This window comes from Mus caroli, unplaced genomic scaffold, assembly GCF_978045245.1.
Source record: "Mus caroli unplaced genomic scaffold, Mus_caroli_1 scaffold_10, whole genome shotgun sequence".
Lineage (NCBI taxonomy): Eukaryota > Metazoa > Chordata > Mammalia > Rodentia > Muridae > Mus > Mus caroli.
Window position 1 is genome coordinate 20631493 of NW_028227265.1, and position 24614 is coordinate 20656106.

Here is a 24614-nt window from a genome sequence, read left to right on the forward strand (position 1 = left end):
CGGAGGGAGGGGAGGGGAGGGGAGGGGCCCCGGTGTAGGAGCACAGGTTAGGTGCATCAGGAAGCTGCAGACCCTGGAACTGCTACCCAGGTGACAATCCTGGTGATGTCACACGCTCTCCAGAAGAACCCTTCCAGGCCAGGACTATGTGGCAGCATGAAGCAGCCCCCTTGCCCAAGCCCACTTTCTAACAGATCAGATTATTAGCATATTTTTCAGAGAGCCAGCAGAAAAGTTTAATTGCCCCTAATTACCTAGATCAAGAAGGTTCCTGGATAATGGCTCTCAGAGTTCTGGCCTGGTATTGACGTAATTTCCCTGACTCTGGCTTCATTATATCCTCAACTTACAGGCAAGAGCCTCTCCAAGGTGCCTTTCCACCACACACCGACACCCAGGGGCCACCACTACAGGAAGCTCTCATGTGAGGAGTCCGAGCGTCGGTTTTCATGGAGCTGGGATGCATGTGAGTGTGCATGGGCCTCCATGGGTGCGTGGGCGAGGGTGGGGGCTGGGGACTCCAGCGCACACTCAGAGGAAGGACTGACAGAAGGAATATGTAATCAGAAGCCATCACAATTACAAATGTAAATGAGCAGGCAATTGGCACTGACCTTTGTAGATTGTTAGAGGACTAATTAAGGCAAATCAAGAACTCTGTTCCAACATAAAAACAAGGCCACGTACACCGGGAGACCTACTCCTGGCCTCCACAGAGGAGGGTGCAGAAAGCAACAGAATCTGATGGGGACGTGGCTGAGAATCCCAATGAATGGACGTCGCCAGTTTGAGCTCTTGCCTTGGGCCTCGTATTGTTTGATGCCACATAAACAGATCCCTCCCGAGAAACTGCCAGTGGCACAGAGTAATAAAACGCTGCCTAAATGTGGCTATTTGGAAAGGCGCAAGGAAAAGCGTTTCTCTGGGAACAGCGATTTGATTCTGTAAACCTGGGTCTGTTCTGAATTCTCTGCTTCTGTTGATGCACAGTGCTGTCTGTCCCTCTGCAAAGAGGTTTTCTAAAATATGTCTCAGAGTTTACAATCTTTGTCTGCATAGATTGCACTTAAAATAGAAGTCCTGCTAGTGCCATTCTGCCAACACCCAGACATGCAGCAACCCCGATTTTGTTTGCCCCTCTACATTTAACTTTTTGACTTAGGCATGCTTCAGCTTTCCCAGGCTTTCCCAAACCCTGTCAACAAAGACCCAGGAAAAAAAGGAAGAGAAAAAGCGGAATCTATACAAAAGCAGGGCTTCCAGTGTGAGGAGCCTGCTGCAGCATACTTTAGTGCTGTGAGAAAAATCATACTGAAATTGCATATAATTTAGTTATTTTTGTAAAAGTAAAAAGGATGCGCTTGGTGGGTAGAGGGTGGCCTCCTGCCGATTTTGAAAACCGAGCCAAATGAGAAGGCTGGATGCAGTGTCTCTTCATTTGCTGGAGCCGAGTGAGTCCAAGTGCACTCACTGAAACTTGGCTTAAAGAGAAGAGTCACAAAGAAGCCCTCAAGTGCTTCAGTCAAGAGCATCACCCCAAACACCTCATCACCTAGCAAGCTGCACTCACTTACCCGATCCCCGAAAGACACTGCCCTGAAAGACTTCAGCTGTGTCCTCCCCAACTCAACAAATGGTACAGGAGTCTCCCTTCAATGGAGGACAATTTGATTAAATTACAAGTGCACAAATCCTGGGGCTCTCCTTCTATGTGAAAGAAAAAGTAGCTAAGGAGAGAAGGAGGTAAGAAAAGCTAGGAGGAGAGGGGCAGGAAGAGGAGGTAGGAGAGGAGGAGGAAGAGGAGGAGGAGGAAGAGGAGGAGGAGGAAGAAAAGAAGGCCAAGCAGAAACACAAAGGGCCTCTTATATTCTCTAAGCTTAGGACACTGATAAAGTAAATTACCTGCAGCTTCTCCCAGGCAGAAGCCAGAAATGTCTTTTAAACAAGCAAAGCAGGAACTGAGTCCTACAAGTGACACATCTACATGAGCTTTCCGATCCTTCTAGAGCTTGGTTGTCTAGGTCAACCAAGACAAAGCAGACAGTTATGTCACTCATTGAGAAAGCTTCCCTGCCTGTTCCTGCTTGCAGATAGGAGAGAAATAAAAAGGCCAGGCCAAGCCAAGCCAAGAGACCAGTTGATTAAAAGAAAAAAACAAGACAAGACAAAAACCACTCAACTCCAGGGAGAAATTTATAAGGGAATGGGGAAATGGCCATACCAAGTAGGTTATAGTGCTAGAGATTAAATTCCAGGTGAGTGTTCTAATATGTGTGTACGTGTGTGTACACTTGATGCATGTGGGTATGTGGGGTATGTAGCGTATGTGTGTGCGTGTGCATGTGTGTGTGTGCATGCACACACCTGAATACAAGGTACTTGTGTTTTCTCTTTGAAGTGAGGTTAGAAAGAAGACTATATATATAAAACACAGGACTTGGAGCTGGGTGTATTCCTAGAACTCAGAGGTGAATGGGAGGAAGATTATGTGTTCAAGACCCGCCTTGGCAACCCAGCAAGATAACTGCCAGCCTGGGTTACTATAGACTCCATTGCTGTGCATGTTGGTGCCTACCTATAATCCCAGCACTCGAGAAGCAGAGGCAGGAGGACTTCTGCAAGTTCAAGGCCAGCCTTGTCTATATAGTGAATTCTAGGGCCGTCAGGGCTTCATAGAAGAGACATTGCCTCAGAAATACAACTAACTGACTAAAAAGCCCCACAGGGCTTGGCCTGCTTGTTGACCTAAGGTTAAGGCACTGAAGAGAAGCAGGACCACTTGAGAAATGGTGGCCCACCAACCTACACCCTGTGGCAGGGCCTGCATGATTGAAGTCTCACCCTGAGAGCACTTGTAGACTGTGGACCCGTCACAGCAGGCGTCAATGTCAACTGTTACCAGAAAGTTCTAAAGGACGAAGAAGCACCTTCATGCATGCCTACATGTCTGCTCCTTTCTCAAACCAAGAGGTTCTGAGCAGCAGCAGATGGGTGAGCTGCACAACATACACACTTGGAAGAAGTGTCATCTCCCTGGAGGAAGCCCCTCGTGAGTTCATTCCAGCAGCCCTTCCCAGCAAGGCAGACTCCTGACCATTGTTGAAGGCACCTGGGAGAGCCTGGAGGGCTTACAAAGCAAATAGGGACTGCTACAAGGCTTGTGCATGTGGCTCTGTGGGACACTGACTATAGTTAGAGAAGTAAGGAGACAGAATGACAGAGTTGAACCAGATCACAGGATGTTGGTGCCACACCCTCCAGGCAGCTGGACCAACTAATGACCATCTGGTTTGGGAGTCAGGGTCAGCAGGGACCTGGAAGGGGCTCACGGGCTTCCTAGTGTTTCTTGTGGCATGTGAACAACACTTCTTGCTTGAGGGTCATGTCCGGATCTTTCTCTTAACGAGGACAGAACAAGAAGTGCCGACAAGGTCTGTGTTTACAAATTTGAAGCTGACAATCTTAAATATCTCCGTTCGACTGAGCCCCGAATGTCCCTTTCCTTAAAGATGTCCTTTCAAGTTTTAAGAGCAAATCCCCCGGGAAGAGGGAGGCTATGTTTCAAGATGTGTTTCTCCTACGGGGGCTTCTAAACCAGAACCGGGTTCCTGTTCATGTCAGCGTGTTACTAAATCCTCTGCTGCCGTTGTCATCAGCGGAGGATGCACCTCCCTGGACATGTGTGTGGGCGGAAGCAGGGCAGGGAGGGAGCTGTCGGAGCAGCTACAGACGATGACTGGGGGGGCCAAAGGCAATGCCGAAGGATTTGGAAACTTGGAAAAGGAAGTCTATCAACCTGATTCAAGTTGCTCAGATACTTGGGGTGTCGGGGAGGCTAACACACAATAAAGTAAAGGAAATGCAGAAGGTAGCATGTAAGAAAGCCGTTCCGCAGACGGCACAAGTGGCGTCTCACACTAGAAAGGGGAATGGGGTGGGGAGGGGGAGGGGTCTGCTCCATTCCACAGACCTGAGTGAGATAGCAGCTGTATGCTATTTATTTAGTTTGGGACACTAAAGAACTTAGGGAGAGGGACCTTGAGGCAGATATTGGTAGAATGAAGAGAACCTTGTGGAATGACTACACAAGAGTAATGGTGAGGAAGGGACAGAGTAGGACCACACAAAGGCTAAATGACTCTGGTGGGACTAGAGATCCCACAGCCAGGGGACACACAGACCTCAGGCTTTCGGGACAGGAGTGTCCACAAGTGCCCATTCTCACTGTGGCTCCTCAGAGCACACACCCTCAGTGGGATGGGGTCAGACATGAGCGGGAATCTTGCAGGTAACAAGAGTTAAAACTCCAACCAGGACTGCATCTACCTGGAAACACACCGCAAGAGACAATACTTCCCAGGCCTGCGAGGGACAGCCATTACTATCCTGGCCCCTGCCAACAACACAGCCCTCCAACTTCCCATCGTGGGAGAAGATGCTTTTCACAGAGACAGGAGACCTTGACTATCCCAGTGGGAGAAAAAAAAAAATCCTGACCTGGGGGCCTGTGAGCGCGCGCTTGTGCCCTGTCACACCAGGATAGCAGCTGTGTTTGGAAAGAGAAGGCAGACAAGGAGGCACAGGATGACCCTGGCAAGAGCCGGTGAACTCAGGGGGCTTTGGAGGGGCTTAGTAAGATGCCTCTAAGCTGACAGGAAAACGGGAGCACGGAGCACCCGGAGATTAGGCAATGTCTGCTCTGGCTGTGTTAGGTAAGCCATGAATTAATCATGAGTACCCAGGAAAGCAGGGGAAACAAAAAGTTGTACAAGAAGGTAAATGAAATTATGAAACTCTACAAGGCTCTACTGTGATTAATATTTATAGAGTTATCATAATGAAAATACTGAATATTAATATCACCCCCAATTATTATTTCATCCTAATAGGAGATGGGAAGGGAAGGGGAGGGGAGGGAAGGGGGGTCTGCAGGGGGATAAGGGTACACACAGGAAAAAGGCTACAGGAGCTGGGGGGAGGCGCAGTGCCCGTTGGCATGTGTGTGCACCAAGGGTGACGATAGCTGTGGCAAGGTAAGCACACCTAGGGGACTGTGGGGAGATATGTGGGAGAGAGCCCGGGGCACATGCATGGGGGTGGTATATGTGAATATAGTGCGCGTGCTAAGGGATATGTTGTGTGGTACACTGGTAACATGTGAGTGAGTGCACATGGGACAGAAGTGGATCCAACATCTATGTGTTGGGAGCTGAAGGGTACTTGCTTTGTGTGGGGGGGGGGGCAGGTGGGTGGGGGGGGGTCCTGTATGTGCGTGCGCATGCATGTATGCAGGTGGTTATGAACAGTACAGAATGGGAGGGTTTACAGAGAAGCACGCAGGGGAAGAGATAGGTCAAATAGGGAAACAACTACAAGGTTGAGCCACCGGTGGTCCCAACCAGGAGAAGGGGTTGGGTGGGGCCACTTCTCCCCCCTAAGGTTTATATAATTTTTCACCACTGAAAACTATCCAAACGCGTGCTTGATCTGACAGTTCACAATGAACACTCCACGGAGGCAATCGGCTGAGGAGTGACTGCAGGAGGCAAAGGGTGAGTTACTGCCGGAAAGCTCACGTGTGATCATGTCATCATAGAAAGGGCATGACAAAAAAAAAAAAAAAAAAAAAAAAAAAGCGAGTCCCAAGAGGTGGGACCGCTGGGACATCCAGGGACATCTTGGGTCATGTGTGGCCATACCAGCAGGGTAAAGCTTCCAGGAGACAGGGACCAAGGACCAGGGTCCCATACCCACTGGCATCCCGAGCACCCGAGGACCAAGAACCATGGACATGCATCAATAACCATCAGGAGAAGCATTCTCCTCCTCTCTCCTAGAAAAAGAACCTGGGAGTGAAGGGCGAGACCTCACTGGGGGTGCTGCAGGGAGCACAACTCTTTCATTGGCTCCTAGTGAGACAGAGGTGACAGAATGTGATAGGCTGCAAAGACTTTTTTTTTTTTTTCTTTCAAAAACCATGAGGATTTCCTTAGAAAGCAGGGATGCGGACGGCCTAACTTGGCGGGGTTTCCTTTCTGCTTCTGAGACGAGGTCTTGTTGTGTAGCCCAGACTGGCCTAGAACTCATCAAGTCTCTGCTCTGCCAGGACTACAATCCTGTACTACCAGGCCTGTCTCGCTTAATTGTTCTGAGAGAAACAAGTGACTAACTTGTATTGACAAGTTAAGGGACAGGATAGAAAGGTTAAAAAATATCTGTCTTTTTAAAGAGGAGTGAATCCTACCAAATGAAGTCCTATTGGGAATGAGGGTTCCTAGGAATGGCAGACAGAGAGAGAGAAAGTTGTCTCTATAGATGAGAAGGTAGAAAGGCAAGAAACAGCACACAACGCAGGGGTCACAATCCATAAGTAGTGGCAAGCCCGGAAGCCTGAACCAGAAGGGCAATGAGTCCCTTTCAAATACAACTAAGGGCCCTGTGGTGTTAGCTTTGATGTTCCCTGGAATTCAGTTCTGAAGCCCCAGCTTTGGGGCCACAAACCACTCCTAGTACTCAGGCAAGGCTCACTCCAAGTAGTATCTACTGCGGCACTTTGCAGCAGCAATGGAACCCAGAGTGTATGCTGGAGAAACGTGGGGACTGGGGGTGGGGGGGGGGGGAAGACCTGCCATGGGCCTGCTTTCAGAGTTGAACGCACACATGCCTAGCAAAAAGTGGTTCTTAAAAGGACACCAATCCAAAATCCTTTCATCCAGGAGGGGCCAGAGACAGACAGAAGGAACAGCAGCCACATTGATGAGCTGCGCATGCCCACAGCGGAAGCCTTCAGGAGGCTCCTTCCCAGCAAAGCCCCCCAAGGCCCCCACCCCGTGTTCGCTCGAGACGGGTCTCACCTGGGTCAGTGGAGGGGCACCTGCGGATGGTGAAGATCTGGCCCAGGTCCTCGTCCTCCTCTGGGAGGCCCTTCTGCAGCCGCTGCAGCTTGCGCAGGCTCTCGCTGCGCTGGTGCTTCATGGAGCGCACGTGCTGGATGAGGTTGAGCTTGGCCTTGGTGGAGTAGTTGCACAGGACACAGTGGTAGTAGCAGCTCTCGCCCTCCACGCCACTCTCATGCTGCTGCAGGTGCTGCAGGGACAGAGGACAGTGACACGGCCTTGGTCAGGCTTTCAAGACACACCATGGCACAAGCCAAACCTGGACTGCATGGGCCACAGGGAGGTGTGTGTCAACTAGGGAACATGGGACATGATAGCTATTGGTGAGGCTCCTTATATGAGGTATCTTCTTCTTCTCCAGTGTTTTCTTCTCCGGAAGTACTTATAGGGTTAAATAGCATGCTGATTGATATATGTGTGTATATGTGTGTGTGTATATATATATATATATATATATATATATATATATATATATAAAATATATAGTGTATATGTGTATGTGTGTATATGTATATATTTATATGTGTGTATATATGTGTATGTGTATATATGTATATATGTGTGTATATATGTATACGTATGTATATATGGATATGTGTGTATATATATATATAAAGTATGTATGTGTTTACATATATATATATATGTGTGTGTGTGTGTGTGTATGTGTGTGTGTGTGTATGCATGTATATACCTGTCCTTTCCACATGGCCCATTCCAGGTAGCTTTGTCCATGGTGCCTGTTAACAGTAGGCCCACCCTTTCATATCCCAGAGTGGAGGTGGGCAAACTGTGGCCTGAGACTAAACCTGAGCCACTGCCTGTTTTCATCAATAAAGTTTTATTAGAACACTGCTAGGTCTGCTGACAGACATACAATTTCTAGACCTTTCAGAGGCATCAGAGTGACACAGACTTATGACCCACAAAAGACTAAGAAAAAATTGCCGTCTGACCTTCATAGACAACATGCCCCCTACCCCCAATCCCTGCTTTGGTAGCAGCTCATTGTCTACCCACCTGTAAAGTACCCTGAGTTGGTCATGTATAATCAAAGTACACATCTGGCCAATTTCATAATAAAAACAGCTCAATAATTTTTTCAGTATTTCAAGTGACAGAGCTAACAGTGTGGCTCAGTTGGTAGGTGCTTGTCTAGCGTATATGAAGCTGTGAATTTAGGGAGTAGTGGTGTTCAGCTGTGATCCTAGCACTCAGGAGTGCGGGTAGCGGGGTCGGAAGTTCAAGGTCACTGTTGGTTACATAGGAGTTTGCGGCAAAATAGGCTATATAAGACTATCTAGGAGGAAAGGGGGGTAAAAATTAAAATTAGCTTAGCTGGGCATGATGGTGCATACCTATATATAGTCCTAACATCTGGTGGCTGAGAAGCAGGAAGATCAGAAGCTCAGAGCTGGCCTGGTCTACATAGTGAGCTCATGCCTCAAAACTAAACAAAGCCAGAAGTGCAATATGGAAAGGTCACACGGTTCATCACTGGTCAGTACCACTGGTCCTAATTATGTTCCTATTTTGTTTGGCAGATACAACACTGACTCCAGAGCGTGCAAGCCCAGGAGCCAAGAGGAAGCAGAGCACAGGTGGGTGGAAGCAGGCGTGCAAGAAGAGCGGGCGTCACAGAACCAGTCCACAGAAGCCATCCCGCTGCGTCTGGGAGACTGAAAGGCGTCCAAGAGAAGAATCCGCCATGTTCTTGGACCTCCTGGGAGGAAATGGGAGACCCCAGGCAGCGAGTAACAGGGGACTGATTTGTTCCTAGTGTAGAAAGGGCATGCCTTACTTCAGACTATGTTGATAGGAAGAGGGAGTTTACCCATTCAGTGTACATTGAAGCAGGCACACAGTCCACAAAGCTTAAGTGGCTGACCTCAAGTAACCCAGCTATAGGCAGAGAAAGAGCTAGAACTCCTCTTGCCTCTCCTACACCACACAGCCAGCATCAGAGAAGAAGTACAGATGGCGTAAAGGCCTCACGTGCTTTGTGTGATTGATGGACCATCCCTCTTGCTCCTCCTCCTCCTCCTCGATTTCAAATCTGGTCACCAGGGCCTGGACAAGCAAAAGCCTCCGGACGGCCTTGTGACAAAAGTCTCCTTCCTAATCCCAAGGGGCCTGGGCAATGTCCACGCCTTGATGGCGGTTTCTGATCCCGTGGGGAAGGGGAGGGATACTCCCATTGTCCAACTAGTGAGGCAAAGCATGGCAGAGCCAGAATGCTCAGAACACTGTGTACTTCCTGACACTGAGTGTAACAGAGTGGCTGTACCAGTGCATCCTATCTGATGACACTGCCCTGGGGGCTCCTGTGCTCACAGGCTCACATCTTACGTCTGCCGGGAGAGTGGGGGAAATCCCAAAAGTTCGCACATGCTCAGATGGAGAAATTGGGGTGTACCAACAAGGTACTGCAGCAAGTTTACTAGGAAAAAAACAAAACAAAAACAATACAAACAAAAACAAAAACAAAAAACCTGTGCCGATTGGGGGTGTGGGGGTGGGACCATGAGAGCCCCTGCAAGTAAGGGATTCTCCAGAGCTACTCCACAGCCAGGAGGCAGAAAGAGCTTCATGGGAAATGCAACCAAAAATAAGAACCTTCTGGAGATAAATTGCTCTGTGCTTTTTTCTTCCCCATTGTTTATCTTCAGTGTCTCTCCTCTGAGACAAGACTTAGCAGAAGACAGAGAAAGGGTTCGAAACAAGACAATCTTTTTTTTTTGGGGGGGGGGGGCGCACACCTCAAAGAGGAGGAGGGTCTGAAGCAGCTATTCTCTGAAGGAAGCTTCTTGAAAAAAAACTAAACTTCCCAGTGGGATCTTCCTGGGAGTAAGGGTGTGACCTGGGACTGGAAGCAGAGACCATAGAAACTACTATTCTGCCTGGGTCACGGAAGACTAACAAAATAATGCTTATTAAAGCCTCAATTAAAACCGAGGGCCTAAAAGCAAACAGGAAACAACAACAAAACAAAACAGAGCAAGAACAGAAAAACCCAGGGTCCAGACTGTCACATTTGGTCAAGAGATTTTGCTGGCACGACAATCTAGCCAGGTTCACAGAGCCTTAACTCCTAACCCCCCACGGTTCCCCAGGGAAGAGGACATCCTTGCAGCCATGTACTGAGTTTGAAAGATAGTATTATAACGCAGAGGTGACAGTGCCATCCCAGCCGGCTCTGAGTCTCTGAGCCAGAAGAAAGGAGGCTAAGACCTAAAGGGTCGACCTGGAACTGAGAAGTCAAATTGTCTTTCTGTCCTCAAACCCAGGGGCTTTGGGGTACTCAGGCCTCATATGTCCTGAACTGAAATAAACATCACGTTGGGAGTTCTTGCGTAAGAAGATAACTCAGAACCATTCTGTTGAGGAGCTTACGTTGGTAAGCGGCAACCCGTAAAACTGCCTTCAGTTTTCGCTTTTGTCTGCCATTGGCGGAGCATTTTGGACAAGGAAATGGCCACCCATCACAAATCATGTAGGAAAGAATAAAAGGAAACAGGGAGGCCTGAGCCACAGTCCCATCTACTGATAGTAATAGGGCAAACACACACACACACACAAACGTACACATACAAATGCACACGCATGCACACACATGCGCATGCACACGCACACATCTTCCCCCCCAGCATTCAGATTTCCAAAGATCCATTTTCCTTCCACACCCTGGGGCCGCTGGTGCTTACCTGCATGTAACAAGCCCCGTACTTATTCCTGTTATTTCTTTTCTTGTCCAACCTGAAGTCAACAAGGACCCAGGGCCTGCAGCAGCAGAGTGATCCCTGTCTGAGCCCCGCACACCATCCAGTGACTCCCCAGCCGGGAGTGTGTCCACCCCTCGGCCCTGCTGCCCAGATTCTGTCTTCCTCACTAGGGGACACTGCCTCTCCCCCAGAGTCCCACCCTGGGAACCTGCCCCGATGCAAGGCGGCAGGGGCGGGTGGGGCCTAAGACTGAAGAGGACTCCATGGGGCAAGTCAGGCAGCCAAGGACATGCCTTCCCTGCAGAAGAGCAGAGATGTTTTCATTTGGAGAAGGAGGGAGAATAATTTGTTCCTGACCCAGCTAATTAGAATACCCTCAATTGGGATCACAATGTATTTAATTAAATTCACTGTAATATATGAAGAATCCACCAAGGCACAAATCCCACTGGTGCACTCAATAACAGAGCTACCTCCTCTCAGGCTTCTTGCTCTCCTCGCCAGGCAGGAAATTTTTCTCCCACGCAAATCCTGAATTCCCCAAGGGATGCTCTCTCTCTCTCTCTCTCTCTCTCTCTCTCTCTCTCTCTCTCTCTCTCTCTCTCTCTCTTTCTCTCTCCTGGAGTTCTCCCATTGGGGCAGAGGGGACCCGAGTCTTGTTTAATTCTTTCCCTCCCCTCCCCCCAACTCTTCCTTGTCAGGTCGCATGGGTGGTTTGAACAGAACGGAGCGAGAGCTTCATCTGTGGTGAGTGTGCACTGTTAGGATCCCTTGAGACTCACAGGATGATGGCGGTGGAGCCCATTTGCTGGGGTCTGTTTGGGTTTGAGTCTAAGTATCTACAACCCCTAAGACTGAAAAACAACCACATCAGGGAAATCCCAAGGTAGCCGCAACAGCAGCCAAGGCACCCATTCAGAGCATCTGCCAGAAGCCAGGGGACAAGATCCTTTCAGTCCTAATAATGCTACTGCTTGACTATGACACTCAAACTCTGAAATCCACGTGCCTCTTAGCACCCTGTAGAAAACAGCACAGATAGCAAGGTGTCCAACTAGAAAATACAAAGTCACCCTGCAAAAAGGCGAACAGTGAAACCCAGGACCATCTACACTTTCTGGGCCCTGCACCCTTGAATGCCAGGCAGTAAAGCTCTCCTTGATTTTCTCCAAGTCCCACTTGTTAAAGAGCTCTATCTACAGGAGCCGGAGGTGTGGCTCAGCAGTAGAATACTCTCCTAACAAGAGACCAGGGCTCTGTTTCCATCCATAGCAGGTGAACGTGTGAATGGGTGGGTGGACAGACAAGACTGTAAGCTGCGTGAATGAACGGGTAGGTGAGTGGGTGCACGGATGGATTGCCAGTAGAAACCATCAATGAATGGGTGAATGGGTGGGAAGGTGGGTGGGTGGGTGGATGGATAGTAAATCGCATGAATGGATGGGTGGTGGGTGGGAGGGCGGGCAGATGAATGGTACACTGCATAAATGAAAGGTGCAAAGACTAAGCTTAGAAGCACCACAAAGGCAGAGTGGCTTACAACAGAAGACTCCTCTAGGAGAGAAGCAAGTGCCCGGCGCAACTCGTACTTGGAAGCAGAAAAGGTCGATCTCTCTCTGACTTCTCTAAAGGACCACTGGGCAGCCATGGATGACCAGGCGGGCACCATGGGGAGCCACTGGAGATGGGACTAGCACGTGCCAGCCAGTTGGCATCCCAAGCTGAACATATAGGAGGTGGTTCTTCATGTGACTCCACCTGATAATAATTCCTGGCTCGCTGTACTCTACAGCACTCATCCCGGTCATAGGGAGCATGGTGCTCCTCCCACGGGAATACCCAAGTTCCTGCACGGGTCTCCATGACTCGATTCGGGTCAAGAACGAGTGCCCTCCCTCCCCACGGAGGGAACCTGGCCTGTAGTTGTGCATACAAATCTCAAGCTAGTATTTAAAGAAGGAAGGGAGGACTGGAGACCAGGCTGCACGCGCTGTGGGAGTCTTACCCATTAATATGTTGTACGAGCTCACCCCTGGCTGAAGGTGGAAAGCCAAAGAGGGCTCGTTAGAATATAATTCATCACGGCAGAAAAAAAAATATATGCTCCTGTTACTTCTTTCCCAGGAAAAACTAACCAACTTCTGTCAGAGAACATTGATTTCTATAAATCTGGAGAGCCCCCCTCCACACCCCCAGCTACCTCCTCCTAGTCAGAAAAAGGAAACTTCTAACATCTGGTTCTTCATGCATGGGATGTAAAATATTGATCAGGTTTGGTCACGGCTGCCCCCTTAAAGTAAAAATGGGCATTGCGCGTGCACTTGGCCACACACACACACAAACACACACACTTCACAACAGACGAGTCTTTGGGGAGAAACACCTGTTGTTACCAGTACACCCCAAAACACCCTCTCACCACACTTCAGAGCACACACCATGTAACTATTTTGAGGGTAAGGGAAAGAAATGGCAAAGCTCTCTGACGAGAGCGGCGGAGACTTCTAGACATCCATCCCAGGGAACCCGCTATGGCAGGGAACCTGCTACGAGAGGGAACCCGCTATGCCAGGGAACCCACTACGCCAGGGAACCCCACTCTTGCTCACTGAAAACAAACCTCATGGTGGTCTGTCCCCACTCCTCCTAGTCATCTGCTGGGGTCTGAAGGGCACCTCAGTGAGAGCAGGTGAGGGGGGAGCCTGTAACTGTTCTCCATCTACAAAGCTGGAGACTCCCGGGTGGGTGGGAGGGAGGAAGGGCCCTTACTGAACAGCCTCCGAGAAGGCCGGAGCACTAATGATGACGTACCGAGGGCTTCCGGTACGTGGGTGAAGTCGGGGTACAGTATTAAAATCTCCCCTAGAAAATCAGATGGGGGGGGGGGTAACTGGGAACATAAACAAGGAGCCCAGCTTAGCTCGAGAATGCTCCAACACTGAAAGTGGAAGCTGTAAGGCCCAGAACAGCAGACTCCTGTCCCGGAAGGAATCCAACACCGAGAGAGGCCACGTGACTGCCCTCGGGTCTCTCCACGTTCCGCAGACAGAGAGGACCTGAACCTGGGACAGGATTCCAAGAGCCTACAGTTGGGCTCAGCCCCCATCTGAAGGGCCTTTCTGGAACGAGAGGCACCCCAGGCCCAGACTCTCACATTGAGCGCCTACAGAAAGAGCCCTTTCGGATGAGATGCGTCCAGGGGTGAGGGCGTTTTTGTTTTGTTTTTTTTAAATCATTGAGGTTAAGTCTCAAACCGAATGTCACATTTTCGGCATGACGCGTGAAAGGTTAGCCTAAATATATACATATTTCCTGTTTGATCTTGGCTTTTCATCCACTGGTGCCCTCGTCCTTGGCGCATGCTAATTTAGCCCTATTTCACCGTAGGAGCCCCACAGACGCCGTAAGATATGATTTATAAGGAGAAAAAAAAAAAAAAAAGCAAAGGAAGTAAAAATGGCCCCTAGATCAATTGTTTGGGTGGCTCTGCCCTATTTTCTGGTTTCTAGGCCAGACTCCTCACGCCCCAGAACAAGCCACCAGAGTGCTTCTTCTCTATTTCCAAACTCCAGGATCCAGGCTGAGATGCCTGACTGCCGAATCTTTCCCCTATGTGAACACTGCATGGTCCCTAAATCTCAGCAACCTTCTGCTGGACACTAAAACCTAAGAATATGCATATATAAATCTGCAACCCTCTGTTCACTGTCGGCCTGGGAGCGAATATTTCTGGAAAAAAAAATACAAATATGGACGCTTGCGGCATCCTGGTACCTTAGCATAAAGTCCATATATACATCTTTCCCTGTGAGGAAAATTCTCAAAAGAGGGGTCCTAGTAAGGCTAACAATGGACTGACCATCCTTCAGGAAATGCCTATGGCCTGCCCCAGGCCCTGGAACTGCCAACCTTCACCAGGACAAAGTCCTGACAACTGGGGCCTCCTTGGTTCACTGAGATGGTCACCTTCCTTGGCAATGACTCCCCAGCCCTCAAAGATATACGTCATCACACAAAATATAAGAGTCACAAGACTGTTCTGCTCCTCGTTCATCTCCTGTTGATAATGCTGGCTCCGAGATACACTGTGGCTGAATAGCGGTCCAGCAGAAGACCCTCACTGTGAGCCTGGGAGGCCTCTGTACCCCTCAGTATCCAAACCTCCTCATCCCACAGCTGGGGGGGGGCACTCAACAGTAAGATGCACAGAACATGCTTATTAACGATACCTGATAAACAGTTAGCTTTTCTGACAATTAAGGCTACTGTTGTTTGCGTTCTTCAAGCCTGTTAATCTTTGGGATTAAGAAGGGAACTACTTAACATTTCCCTCAGTACAACCTACGTTCACGGCTTCCTGGATCCAAAAGGGGAGGCCAAAGTTAACAGTGAAGAAACTGTAACACAGAGAGTTTACGCTGTGGTCGGGAGAGCCTGAACACATGGGATTTTCCCCCCAGTGAAGAGATGCTCTGTGTTTACTGGAAGAGCTTTACCCAGAATGCCCTGCTGCAGGTGTAGGTAGCCCAGGCCCTTGCCACATGTTCGTCCATCCCTTTGTCTATTGGTGAAAAATCAAGGGTCCTGTTCTTAATCAAGTCTGTGGCTATCCCAGGTGAGGACAGAGAGGACACTGCTTAGATGGCGTGACTGGGAGGCACACTTCCCTCACTCCTAACTACACTCTGAGGGGCTCGCTTATTTGTCTCTCTGACACCATGAAAATCCACATGGCAGAGGCAGGGCGAAAGGCTGCCTGGCAGTCCACACAGGTGCTATGGCTCCATCTGTAAAGTGGAGGCATTCACACGTGCCGCGCCTCCACGGAGGCCATTGATCGAGCCGTGTGAGAAGCCTTAAGTGGAAAAACCTGGAAAATGCGAAGGGCTGTCTGAACATTTGGCACCGCTGTGATCATCACACTGCGAGCCCAGATCCTGCCTCCTCACACCTGACAGGTGGGTGCCACACCACAGGCCTGGATGTTGGTGATGCAACTAATGTTTTAACTCAGTGGCTCTCCAACGTGGGTGGCATGGCTCTAATTCAGCCAGAATTTATAATCAGATGCCAGTGCTGAGGCTATGGCTTGGACAACAGTCATCAGAGTGGGGGGAAAAAAAGAGACCCAGGTGAGAAAACATGGGAGTCATCCCACAGTCTTCCTCCCGACTTCCAAGGCCTCAAATCTCTGTACTCTGCCGTTTTCCTGAAGGGAAGTTTGGAGTCTCGAAGAGCTTGTCGGGTACATCATGCAAGACCTACATGCAAGAATTCACCTCCCCGCCCCCCATGAAAAAGTCACTGGGGCACAGCTGCCCACTACTGGCCTGCTTTACAACTTCCATAAAAGTCACAACTGCCTCTATTTATCTTCCTCTGGCCTGTCACTCCTGTAGTCTAAAGTTCCCTGGGGCTGTGGGAGGAACCAGGACAGGTGGCAGGGAAGTGGAGGGTGTGGCTGGTTTCCTCCTCTGCTCTGCCTTCCTGCTAGGGGTACCCACCCCACCAACAGATGCTCTTTGGAACCAAGCCCACAGTGACTCTCAACCAATAGGGAATAAAAAGAAGCATCTTTAAGATCCCTCCCATGCTCTTCCACTTCCTGGCTGCTGCTGCTGCTGCTGCTGCTGAGAACGTGAATTTGGTATCTAAAACTTGGTGCCTCCTCCCGAGCTCCACCATTACCACCTTCATGATGAGAGAGGCCAGGGGCGGCCAGCAAGCCAGAGAGCAGGGATAGGGAACATCCATGGGACAAACTTACTCATAAGCAGTTTGTGATTTTTTTTTCTTTTTAATTCAATTTCTCCCTTGAAAGGGGAAAATGGGAACTGGACAGAGAGAAACTTGCTGACACATCTGGTGGGGATCTTCCCACCCACTGTTAACAGCCCATCCTTTCTCCTCAGAGTCCACTACTTTTTGCTGATGGTCGGTCGGCCGAAGGGAACAGGAAGGGGAACAGGAAGGGGGACAGGGAGCAACAAGGTAAAAGAAACCTGTTTGTAGGGAATAGATCCAAGTGCCTGCCAAGAGACCAAGACAAGGCCACCTGCAGGCTAGATGGCCACATGGCAAGAGGGACCGTTTTCACGGACCATGACATGCTAGTTTCTCCACTCTGCTTTCAGGACCGCCCCCCAATAGATAACCCAGACAAACAACCAGCACACGGAGCTCCCCCCACCCCTGCACCCCCCCCCCCCCGTCTCATTAAAAGCCGATACTGCCGGCCTCAAGATGGAGAGCTCAGCATGGATTTTACTGAACGTTAAATCAACCAGCGAGCGCAGCCAGCAAACTCTGTGCCACTTTAACTTTAAATAATGCAATAATTATTGAATTTCCTTTTTATAACTGAAGTGCTGGAATGTAAACAATGGGGCTGTAATTGCAGGAAGGGGGGATCAATAGAGGCAATCGTTTTCAGCCATGTTAATTGTAAATACAATTGCTCCAAGATGTCAGCCGTGTTCTTCTTGCTTCCAGAATCATCCTAACGGATGACAGAGTCCAACTTTCCCATTACAGCTGTTCGTTCCTTTAAGAGGTTCTCAATCAGGTCTGATCAACCTGTCAAGATAATGCATGGAGTAAGTAAGACTCTTCCAAACACAGGCTCCCAATCAATAGCCGGGACCGGCTTAATGAGGTGGGGCTAAGGCCCAGAGGGAGGGAACAGCCCCCAGCTTGTGCCTAGGTTTGGCAGCCAGGCTTCCTAGCATGGTCCTGATAAACAGATCAGCCCTTAATGAGGACATTAGTTATGCATGCTTCAGCAAGCAGCGAGGCACCCATCCCTTGGGACAGACGGACAGAAAGCAAAATAGATTAACAGAAAACAATATGGTGCCAAATTAGGTCTAACTGAAGACTTTTTCCCTCCTTCTCCTGCTTCTCTTAATTGTCCAGCAGAGTGGAGGACATCGATTAGTCACTCCACTGGGCATGGGCTCAAAGACAGGAGTATCTCCTGGGCTGGGGGGTGGGGGGAAGAGAGTCTCTGGGAGACTGCTGGCTTCCCTCGACTGTACTATCCCTGAAGATTAGAATCCTCACAACCTCAGCAGCATTTAAAGGCCACAAGGGGCCTCCCACGGAAGGGTCTCAGTACTGTCCAGTAGACTAGAAAGACGAGCCTGAACCCTGACATCTGATGTTCTCACAGAGATCCAACTGCCATTCTTGAGGCCGAGATCCAGCTTTGGTCTGCAGAATGGTTGTTCCTCATGGAAGTTGCGAGTGGCGAAAGCCTCTGCTCGGAGGCCCATGGCTGCTGGAGGAGCCTGAGTTCTCACAAAGATAACGAACAAGGACGATATGCTCAAGAGTCTGGGCCCTTCCTTTATTCCTGGCCATTAAAGGGTGGGGGGAGGTGTCCCACCAAGAACTTGGCAATTTCTTTGCCCAGGGATGTTTGGCTTGCGGCAGACACTCTACAAGAGCAGCTGCAGACTGCCCAGCATCAACGTTCCTAGGAAACCTGGGACTTGGAGGTTTGTAGGCTCTGTCCAGGTCAACAGAAACTCTGAAGGTGAAGCCTGGAGACATGGGTCTCAGCAAACCTTCCAGGTGACGCATAGGCAAGGGCAGTCTGATGATCATGGCAGGAAAGGTAAGGCAGGCTTCCAATACAGAGGACGCTTCACACGTTTGAGTGGCGGCCAATTGATTCTCCATTAGAAACAGTTCGGCGCCCAAGATCTATCTAAAAGGGCACATGTGTGCACTGGGATTTGGCTCAGAGTAGACACCACCCAGTCCAGCCCATAACCTACCTGCTATGGAATGCAAACTCTCTGGGAAAAATAAGACCAAAAGAATATCTACTACTGTATATCAAAGTATCCACTTATTAAATGAAGATCATGGGATTGGTAGTAACTCCAAAAAGTAATAGGCTCATCATCTGGTTGAAACTTGTAAGGTGTTTGGAAGGGAGTCTGGGGTACACAGATGTTCAAAACAACAAACCAAAAGAAAATAAAACCAAAAGAACATATTCCTCTGGAATGGCCAAGTCTGCGCACTTTACAGAGGCCCAGGTCTCCAGCCTTCCCTCTGGGAATTGCATTATTTCAGAAGTAGCTTTTGTGTCCTGCTCATCACACTGGGAAACCAATATGGCCGGCTTCCCTGCCACGCAGTGAACAGCATCTCTTGAGCTGGGCCTAAGCCCTATCTTTCATCCTCTTCCTTAGTACAGCTTCAGAGCCGTGGGAGGCCCTTAAACCTTGATGGCTGACGGTCCGAGTGAATGAGAGAAACCCTCTCCCACTCCTTCTGACGCTTGGTCTTTGGCGGGCTGCTTGAGCCCTATCTAACGGAGTCTGAATACGCTTCCTTCGCCTCAAGATCAGTCCTGCACGTGCATGTCACAAGAAAGCAGACCCACAGCAGTTCCCACTTCGCTCATCAATCTCCTCTTTCTGGTTCTGGTGACTTTTCCCGCTTCGATGTCCTGCCAGGTACTTCCTTCATGGGCTAAAATGCCACAGGAATCAAAAGACAGAGTGATGCCTACGCTGTCTTTCAGCGGCTCTTCCCCATCACATCTGAGCAATTTCCATCTCTTTGGCTCTGGGTCCCAGAGCTGAGGGAATCCCTGTCAGGACCCACCATGCACCAGCCTTTGAACCTCACTGGCTACACCACGCCTACTGAGCTAGAAGATTGGGGACTAGAGAAAACAAATGTTTGCTAATATCTACTACTTGTTTACATACTATTTTATGACAGGGGATAAGGACTTTAAATGGCTGTACCTAGTGACCTCATTTTCTTAGTATACAGGTCACCAGTCATCATCCCCCTCCTTTCCCTCCAGATAGACAGAATGTCCCAGTTCGAGGACCTCTGAGTGGTCACAGATGTCCCAGCTTTCCATTTCTTCTTCTTTCCATGTTCTGTTGTTAATGGGAAACTAGGTGTGAGACTTGGACACACACTGTGGGAAGGGGGCACAGAAGTCAGCAAGTAAGGGCAGCCTCCATGGACACCTCTTGGGCAGCAACTCAGGCTGTGGGAGCCTTAAATAGGTGTGGGCAGAGCCTGCCACGCCTTTAAAGAAAAAGGTACTTCATCCATCCATCCATCCATCCATCCATCCATCCATCAGTGACAAACATGAAAGGGTTAATAAGGTCAATGGCACACCGTGATGCTGCTCAGAGACCGGACGAATGCTATAGAGCACAGTGAACTAATGCCTCAGCTCCCCAGTTCTCATGAGTGATGGGAGCCACAACCTTTCTCCTCCGCAGAAGTGTCACCCCTAGATGACGACATCAGCTTCGCCCACTTGGCTGTCCTCATATCTGTCTGTGGCTGAGGACTTGTCTGACCCACAAAGTCTCTCAACTCCCTTGAAGAACCGCTGGATGGTTTGCCCTCCTCCGTTAACAAATTCTAGGACCTGTGAGGGGTAAGAGGGGAATACTCCCCACAGGTGCTCCAAAGTCCATTGCTGTCCAATATTGTCTTTTCCCTCTCGGCTATGTCCCCAGCCTTCTGCCTGGCTAGACAGCTTCATTCAAAGCAGTCCCCACCTGGGGGATGCCCAAGCAACCAGGACCGAAGCTTCTACCACAAGATGCTGCTCTCAAGTTCTCAGTGGAATGAGACCAAGGACAGACTTGCCAGCAAAACTGTTTTTAAACTTGTTTTTAATGAAGTTCTACATTTAGTGTGTATACAACTGTATACCATATATATGCCCATGGAGACCGGAAGAGGGTTCTAAAATCCCCTGAAATTGGAGTTACGGGTGCTTATGAGCCACATGACATGGGGTGCTAGGAACTGAACCAGTGTCCTCTGGAAGAGCAGCAAGTCCTGCCTAGCCACTGAGCCATTTCTCCAGACCCAGGAAACTTATTTTTAAATGGTGATACACAGGAAGGCTTTGCAGCATCTAATCCAACATTAATCCAGACATCCTCTCCTCAGAGACATGCATTCGCTCTTCTAACAGGCCAAGAAGTAAGGCTAGGCCAGCAAAGGGCCAGGGAACCTGCTGGGGCGGGGCATCCTTTGGGGCAGAGTCCACAAACCCTGCTGCTATCTATCCTAGGCAGTACCCATCACTGAAATGCAAATTCACTGGAGCAAAAATGGTAGTAAAGTTTGGGGAGGAGCCGGGCGGTGGTGGTGCACGCCTTTAATCCCAGTACTCGGGAGGCAGAGGCAGGCGGGTCTCTGAGTTTGAGGCCAGCCTGGTCTACAAAATGAGTTCCAGGATAGCCAGGGCTACACAGAGAAACCCTGTCTCGAAAAACAAAAAAAAAAAAACAAAAAAAAAAAGGTTTGGGGAGGAGGAGGAAAGGATGAAAAGGAAGATAGGGCCAGAAAGAGGGTAGCTGAGACGGGCAACCCTCAAGATAGCTTCTGGAAGCCGCAACCCACACCAGCCAGGCAGACGTTCCTATCAGAAAGGGACGTGGGGTCATGTGTCCGCAAGCCTGGCCGTGCTTCCTTTCCTGGACCTTGTCAGCAAGGTTCTGCCAACCAAGAGCTGCCATCTTGAAACCTTCAAATGTTAGAGCCAAGGGAGTCTGTAGGTAAAATAGCTGAATGCCAGGGGAACCAGCATCCAGCCCCAGCTTTAGTATCCCAGGGTGGCCTCAAAACTCATAGCAATCCTCCTGACTCCGCCTTCCAAGTACTAGGATCTCTCTCTCTCTCTCTCTCTCTCTCTCTCTCTCTCTCTCTCTTTCTCCTTCCTTCCTTCCTTTTTGGAGTGGCCATTCTCACAGCTTTAATACCCACTCCTCTCATCTCCTGACATCCCTCTTCCCTATTTCTTCAGGCTTCTGACCGCTCATGAGGACAAGAGAGAGTATTCTCTGTCCACTAGAAGCCCTTTTCATTATTCTCTCTGTATACTGTTATACTTTTGCCTTTTCCTCCTGCCCACACTTCCGTGTCCAGCACCGCTACCGTCTGTTGTGCGCACAGTGAGAACCGCAGGGGGGGGGGGGCATGGTGGCCTCTGGTACCCAATGGCCTCTTCCACTATAAAGGGAGGAATAGCAACACCACAGGCCACGAGGCTGGAGGAAGTCACAAGTTACCATGAACGTACCTCTTAAATGCTAAAGCAAAATGAAAGCCGTGGTCAGCAGATGGTGGTGACCACTTTGAACAAGAGGCTCAAAAAGCTTACCTTACCCTCACTGTCTAATTTCACAGGGCTGGCTCCCCAGTCCACACAGTTAATTACTCAATCGCCCGTGCGCCTACCTTAACAGTGAAATCATGAAGTTGCCAGGAAGAACCTGTTAGGAGGACCACTTTGCCTCTGGGATTGAGTCCTGCAGGTGCCGGCTGGGCTCCTCCAAGGCAATGTGACTCATGAGATCTCACACACACACACACACACACACACACACACACACACACAAACCCACCAACAGACTTTGTTATTACCTGACCTTCATCGACTCACCCTTCCGACCCATTTCGGTAGTACTTAGGCCCTACCTCACGGCATCATCATCGTGATGATGGAGTTCAGCGAGTAATGACCCGGGAGCACTTTGTCTTTGGAGAGGGCTCTATTACTTAACATTTAGAATAATACCCACGGTTTCAGGTTGAGGAAGCATTCTGATTTTAGCAAAACCGAAGGCTGCAGGCACTCACTAATGAGCTGGGGGTGGGGGGGAGCAGCTTACCACGGCAACACTGAAAACTACTCAGTCTCTTGAACAAAATGGCTAGCCCTGTTATCAGCATGGGGCCGACGCAGGGTTAGTTACTGTGATACCAGGGTCACTGCATTCAACATCTAACAAGCAAATTCTTCAGATCCCAGGGATAAACCAGAGCCAGTCGAGCTGATAACAAATGCATTTTAAGGACCCTGTGAGTAGCATGATGTCTAATCCGCAGTTTCCCCAGAATTCATTAAAACAAGCCCCTAAGAAGACTCATCTCATATCACTCAGACCAGATGTCAAGAAAACTCTAAATGTCTAGAGGACAAACACCTCAGAGGCTGGGGCCACTATACGCCTGTCATGGTCACCCCATTCTGGCACTGCAATTGAGCAGTGGTGGACTGGAATGAGAAGACCATTATGTGTACCAATAAAACTTTAAGTATAAAAGGCAAGTGGCTGGCTGGCTTTTCTTTCTCTGTTGATATATATACCGATACTGGTCAGAAACTGAAAACTTTAACCTGTCATGTGAAAACCCACAAGCCTGGTCTCAAAGAAGACAGGAGGCCCTTACACATGCATCTCTGTCTGTCACACACACACACACACACACACACACACACACACACACACGAGTAAGTTACTTCCAACGTTCAAAACTTCAGGGCAGGGCTTAAAAACTTTCTATAAAAATAAGCTGTTTGAAACGGAAGACTAACACGTAGTCAAGGTGATTCCACTCTGAACTATGAAGTGACTCTAGAATAATTAAATGTCATCCCTTGTTTTTCAATGTAAGAGCTTCCGTGTGTGCCCTGGGTCACGTGATCCGTACGTTTTGCATATCCTTCTATAAGCCAAGTGGGAAAAGGGTGAAGACTGGACATTTATGCTGAGCAACAGCTGCAAACAGACTCTGTATTTTACCAAACCTACGATCCAATGCAGACACCTCTGATGCTCTCCAAGAGCTGAAGCAGGGCACAGGTGGAAGGTGACACCCGGGTGACTGTCATGTCTGTGTCCCTACAACCCACGCTGGTGCCTTCTAAGCACCTCCTGAGAGCAGAAGGCTGAGGAAGAGCTTGGAAGGCAGAAACAAGTGGTCTGAAAGCCTGGACTTGGAAGAGAAATCACATACACATTTTAATGATACCAAAACACAAAGTCGCCAGCCCTATAACGATTTCAAGGGGTTTGTCCATCCCACACTGTGACTGACTGGTTCTTGGGGGATAGAGAGACGCCTGCTGATAGCCTTATTCAGTCTGATGGACAGCAGTGAAGGCAAACTGGCAACCGGTGGGAATTGTGTGTATGTGAGTGATGCAGGGCACTCCGTGTGTTAAGGAATTGAAGTGACTGGTAAACATTTTAAAATCTGTCAACTTCCTAGGTGATCATGATTTTTCTGCCTCAAAGAGGACAGAAGAAGAGAGGGAAAGGAGAAAGGAATGAAGAAAAGAAGGCAGTGGGAAGGCTGCACTGTATTCATTCCTATCCAGACAAGAGGAGGCAGGTGCTGTGCACTCCCTCAGTTACCCATGTCAAACCCCTGCAGCCCCTGTGGGCACTGAATATGTAGCCCTGAGTTGTACCATATGGAAAGACTGTAAGGCCGACAAATGGGGGCCACGGAATGGTCCTGGTTCAGCATCTGTCACACGGCTCAGCATCTGTCACACCACGGTGTGTTACACTGGGGACGATCCAGTACAAGATCACCCTGAAAACCGCCGTGTTTCTGCTTCACCTGCAAGCTGCCAAAGAGAAGACTTGAAACGCTAAGCCTCACTAGATGCTCGTGGCAAGGGAGTTACTGGCAAACATGACTGTCGAGGGGGAAGCCAACTTAATTCTGCCTCCAGAGTTAATATTTGTTAATTGGTAGGGAAAAAATGGTAAAATTAATGAGGACATTAACATAGCTATTTAAAAAAAAAAAAAAAAAAACAGCCCGGAGTTTCACCCATTGTACCACATGGAACTATCAGGAAGTAATTGAGGGAAAAGGACAGCGTCAATTCTCAATTATCTGCATGAATGAAGCGCTCAGTGACACGGATAATCCAAGTCATTTACATTTGGATTTAGAAAGTAACATCTTTTTCCTTCAGAAAACTTACCTTCCTAATTACAGTCTGTTGGATACCATGTTGCAATCAGTTTACTAAGCTCTCTACCTGAGGAGAAAGGCCCTGGAGAAGATAGGCAAACTGCCTCAGACACAACACAGATGAGCCCAAGCAAATAAGGGAGCACTTGGGGGGGGGGAGCGTGGGGGGGGGCTTGGCAGTAAAGCTTCCGTTGACCCACCCATGACTATTCAG

The 24614-nt window shown here is 49.2% G+C and overlaps 1 protein-coding gene across 4 annotated transcripts in view; it reads right to left on the minus strand.

Moving 5' to 3' along the window:
• The window catches only part of Zfhx3 (zinc finger homeobox 3), a 253485-nt gene that overhangs the window by 93944 nt on the left and 134927 nt on the right, over nucleotides 1-24614 (minus strand). For all 4 annotated transcript variants that reach the window (XM_085843596.1, XM_085843598.1, XM_085843597.1 and 1 more), the window contains one exon: nucleotides 6855-7086. In XM_085843596.1, the coding sequence (XP_085699722.1) occupies nucleotides 6855-7086 (232 nt within the window). The remainder of the gene's footprint in view (nucleotides 1-6854; nucleotides 7087-24614) is intronic.